Source organism: Pterocles gutturalis, unplaced genomic scaffold (assembly GCF_000699245.1).
Source record: "Pterocles gutturalis isolate BGI_N339 unplaced genomic scaffold, ASM69924v1 scaffold53074, whole genome shotgun sequence".
Classification (NCBI taxonomy): Eukaryota; Metazoa; Chordata; class Aves; order Pterocliformes; family Pteroclidae; genus Pterocles; species Pterocles gutturalis.
This window is the reverse complement of record NW_010137797.1, coordinates 12,673-17,626: the sequence shown is the minus strand read 5'-3', so window position 1 is coordinate 17,626 and position 4,954 is coordinate 12,673. Positions and strand designations below refer to the sequence as shown.

Below are 4,954 nucleotides of genomic sequence, written 5' to 3'. Positions count from 1 at the left end.
TTGGGATTGCCTCGACCCACGAGCAGGACTTATCTAGCATTTTAACTTATATCTGCCTCTAGAAACTAATGGAGTTCAAAACGAAGTAAAAGGAGCAGCAAATGATAGCAATGGAGTTGGAGGAAGAACATATCTGAGTATCAGAAAATCTAATTTTCTATTTTCTTTGTTCCCTCAGGATTTGTGACTGAGTTCTTACATCCTACCTCCCCACCACAACTCCATTTCTCTCCTGTCTACCCATGATTCCCACCATTCTACCCAGTCCTCAGGTTCTGTTCTCATCCCCATTCCTTTTGTCTTCTCTCCCCTATACCTTCAGTTACCAGCAACTTCCTTGCTCTCCTAAGTTTTTCAACAAGCCCAGGCAAGATGCAGTACAATGTATTGCCAACCAGCAGGACAAGTAGCACAGATCCTTACCTTTCATCGATCATTAACGTAGGTCTCCCTCTGTAGCAGAGCTGCCATTTTTTGATGAACATACAGGAAATGAGACCTCTCCTGTTCCTTCAAACACTTTGAAGTTGATAAAATGGTTCCAAAACCAGAAAGACAAACCAACAGCATAATCACATGATTCTATTCACTGGGCAAATCAAGCTTAACACGAGAGACCTTCTTTGTGGTAATAAGTCTGATGAGCATATCACACAGGTATCTTTTTTGTTTGTTTTGTGATTTAACAGTTTGACATTGACAAGGAAGCAGGAGAGAGACAGATTTATCATCGGTACTGTATGGAACGAGCATCTGTACATTGTGCTCATGTGTTCACCACAGTCTCACAGATTACAGCTGTAGAAGCAGAACATATGCTTAAAAGAAATCCTGGTAAGACCTGCATTGTGTTCTTATTATATTTCCTCTGAGTACCTACATTTCCTCAGACTGAATGAATATAACAGAGACAGGTATATAAACATGAAGAGCAAGGACACATGCATAGGTATGTCTGGTTACACTACAGAGAATAACCAAATTTCAAAAGAAAAATGCAGGTAATATCACTTGAAACATATTCTAGTACATATGTAGTCCAGAAGAAATCAAGTTCAGCCCCATTTAATAACTGCTTTCAGTACCATTTCAGGAGAGCGTTAGTTTAACTCCATGGCTGTTGGGCTGTCTTTGTATGGGCATCCCAGCTTCAGGACTTTTGTCTCTAGCAGGGTTTCCAGGGATGGTAATATATTCAGGTCAACTGGTGAAAGCAGAAGCTGGAACCTTTGTAATACATTTCACCAGCTTTTACAGTGTGAGGTTTGTTGCTTTGCTAGAGATGAGTAATGTGTTCTTTTAGAAATGTAGCAGAAAGTTTCATCTGCAAAACAGAATGTTAGATTAATTTTGCTTTCCAGTGCTAATGCTGTTTTTCTTTATATTGAAAGAGATGAGAAGGCAAAAACCAAACCATAAATCAATACAGCTCATTTCCCTGTATCTCTCACAGCTAGAGTAGCAGTGTGGTTGTGGCCATCATGATCTTAGGACCTAACCATGATAAGTTTCATAGATATAATATTTTCTACTAGACCAACCAGTACAGTTTGAGAAAAATATTTGAGATTAAGTGCCGAACAGTTTGTCTGATTTTCCCCTTTGTATGAGTCTGAAAAAATATGGAACTTACCAACAAACTTTGTCATGTTCCATGCATGGAGTTTGAATAAGGTCATGATCCCAGTGTGATGTGTCATTAAAGTTCTCTTTAAATCAGCGCAGTGCTTTATAAGGACAAGCCACAGTACTCCATCTGCAGGTAAGCATCATGTGGGAAAAATGGCAAAGCAATTTTGAGACTATTTAGCAAGTATGTTCACATCTTAGTTGGTTATTTTAGGTATAGCACTGCTCAGATTCTCTTGGATTTTTTTTTATTGGTTTGCCTATTCTTTATAAACTTTTTTTTTAGGTGAATTGCAGTGCTAATTACAGTTTGGGACCATTATCCCTGTTAACTTCTATGTTTCAAGCCGTATTGTGGTTCATGCATCAGGACAAAAGAAAAGTTGTTAATTGGATCCTTTGCCTGACTAACTGTCAATAGGATGATGAACTTAGAAGATTTTTTTCCTTTTTATTTTAAACATGACAGCCATGTCTTAAAAATAATCCACTCCCCCTCCTCTCCTTCCTTGCCTATCCCTTCTGAAGAGCTTATAGCCATCCATTGCAGCACTCCAGTTATGAGACTCATCCCACCATGTTGACCATATCACTCTCTACGACTACCTGAAAGGAGGGTGTAGTGAGGTGGGTGCTGGCCTCTTCTCTAAAGTAACAAGTGATAGGACAAGAGGAAATGGCCTCAAGTTGCGCCAGGGGAGGTTTAGGCTAGATATTAGAAAAAATTTCTTCACTGAAAGAGTGATCAGACATTGGAACAGGCTACCCAGGGAAGTGGTGGAGTCACCATCCCTGGAGGTGTTCAAGAAATGTGTAGATGTGGTGCTTAGGGACATGGTTTAGTGAGTTAAGTGGTGTGGGTTGACGGTTGGACTTGATGATCCTTGAGGTCTTTTCCAACCTTAATGATTCTATGATTTCTAATATTTTAATTCAGGTATGAAATGTATTTCTCATTAGCAGTAGAGAAGACTTTGAATCAAAACTCCAAGAGATTTAGGTATCAGTTAAGATCTAGATCTAGACTTTGTATCTGTATATATTTGATCAAAATCATAGAAGTCAACTCTGAAAAAGTATGAGTCAACCTTGAATCTTAGTGACTTAGCAACAGAAACCATCATACTGTGCTATTATTACTTATTTCTTTCCTATAAATACATAAGTCAAATCATTCTGATTTGACCTATTTGGGACAATTTTCAAACAAAAATATAATTTTGTCACCAAAAATCCAAAATTGAAATAGGAACAAAGCTCTCTTTCATCGCTTCTTCCCTAGGGCAAGGGCACATTGCCTCACACATATTCAAAATATTATTGTATGTTGCACAGAAAGTGAACTGGATGCTTTGGGACACCACATCTGTTCTGTATCTTAAAGACAAATAAGAGATGACCTGATTAAAGGGTGAATGAAGCTGCAGTTGAATCAAAGAACATGGCAGTAGGTTATATACAGGCTCCTGATAATGGATGAGAGTGTCCAAAATTCCCTGATAAATAAATGTGAGAGAATGGATGGAAGCTGACCAGAAATACCCAGTCAAGGATTCTTACTTTATTGGGAAGAGCTTGAAATGATTACAGTCTCTATGTCCTGCATGAGTCAGTTCTTCCGTGCTGAACAAGAAGCAGGTCAGAAGAATAAGAAGATATGTTGGTGGAAGAGACAAAGATAAATGGAAGGTGTTTCTGTTCTCTTGACCCCCCACTCATATGAGGCCACATAAGTCTTTGTTCAGAGCAGATCCTAGTGCTGGACAGCAGAAGATAAGACCCAAGTTTTCCTGTCAGACCTACCAAGACTCTCTTGTCACTGAGAACCAAATCTCAAGTACCTAACAAGTAAAGATTTCCTGGTAAAGGCTGGTCTTCAGTTTGAAATGTGGTATTTCAAGACAGATCAATCAAAAATTTTTGGTATTGTATCATTACTAATAAAGCTTATATTTTTATCTACTACTGTTTCACCTAAACAGTCTCAAAACACTTTACAAGACAAAGAGTAATCAGAGATCACTTACCTGGCAGCAAAATACATATACTGCTAAAGCAGACTGTAAATTTCAAGCAAGCCATAAAAAATGGCTGTGGCATTTGCACATAAAATGTCAGGCAAGTATACTGGATAGCATATGGAGAACTGGTTGTACTTATTCTAAGGTCATCTTAATATGTACTCAACCAAAGGAGCCATAGATGTTTAAAGAGGTCTCCTTAAGTCTCTCCAGAAATAGGAGGCAGTTTTGTACTAGGTCAGATGCTTAATGCTAGGCATACAAACCTCTACTTTTAAGCAAAGGGATAGGAAACCCTCAGTGCCAGGCATCCTTGTCTGAAAGACCACAATAGTAGTAATGTTCAAGTCCTGTATTGGTGGCAAGTGGGAGACTGTATTCCCATCAGTAACCCTGATGAGTCAGGGGGAATTGACCATGTTCACTGAGATTAAAAAAGATGTTGTTTTGTTTGCGTGAGCTGTGCATGGGGAATGATATCTTACTGAAGGTCCTTTGAATGAACTTTTAAAATTACTACAGTTGACAGTTCTGGTCACTAGACACCTGATAACACTTGCCAGGAGAACAAGTATGAAATCAGCGCCAGTACAACCTCTAATAATTAGCGCTTCTTGCTTCTTTGAAGATTCCTTGTATTTGAAAAATCGCTGGTGTCATAAGTTAGTATAGGTCTACTGAAGTCAGTTGTGTTACTGTGTAATAGATCCGCTGAGAAACTGGTCCCTCCTTTCATTTCCATACCCAGCTTTCATAAGCCAACTCAAGGAAAAGAAATGGCATTCTTTCCATTTACTTCAACTAGATTTAGGGCAAGCCTTTAAATAGCTGCTGTGCTCTAACAGAAAGGTGATGAGTGACTGAATTTCAGTGTTGGCTGGAACAAGCTATGTCTATCCTTATAACTCTATGTATTTCCTATAACTCTGTCTTAGAAGATACTGGAAATTAACAAATTTTAATTGTAAGACACTTTGGAATCTTTGAGGAGAGCAGCCATAAAACTGTAAAGCATACTGTTCTGTGGTGATTTTTAGGAGAAATCCAACTGATTACTAAAAAGTGGTCTTTTTAAGAAAGTTTCTTATATTCTCCCTTTTCTGCTAAATCCTCAGTCTTGACAGAACAGACCTCTTCTCATCCGCTGCAGTAAGCAAGTGCGTAGTACAGCACAATTTCTGCTTTCAAGAAGCTTTCAATCTATAGTGATAAAGCAGGCAACAGTGATATCAAGACTAAAGAGGTAAAGGGTATATTGCACAAAAACCACATGGCTGATTAGAGACAAAAGGGCCTGAACCTTA

The 4,954-nt window shown here is 38.6% G+C and overlaps 1 protein-coding gene across 1 annotated transcript in view; it reads left to right on the top strand.

Annotated features, from left to right (window-relative positions):
- Positions 1-689: 689 nt before the first annotated feature.
- The window catches only part of LOC104468522 (glycogen [starch] synthase, liver), a gene marked incomplete at both ends in the record, with an annotated part of 16,780 nt that continues 12,515 nt past the window's right edge, over positions 690-4,954 (top strand). The window contains one exon of the mRNA XM_010082697.1: positions 690-834. Within this exon, the coding sequence (XP_010080999.1) occupies positions 690-834 (145 nt within the window). The remainder of the gene's footprint in view (positions 835-4,954) is intronic.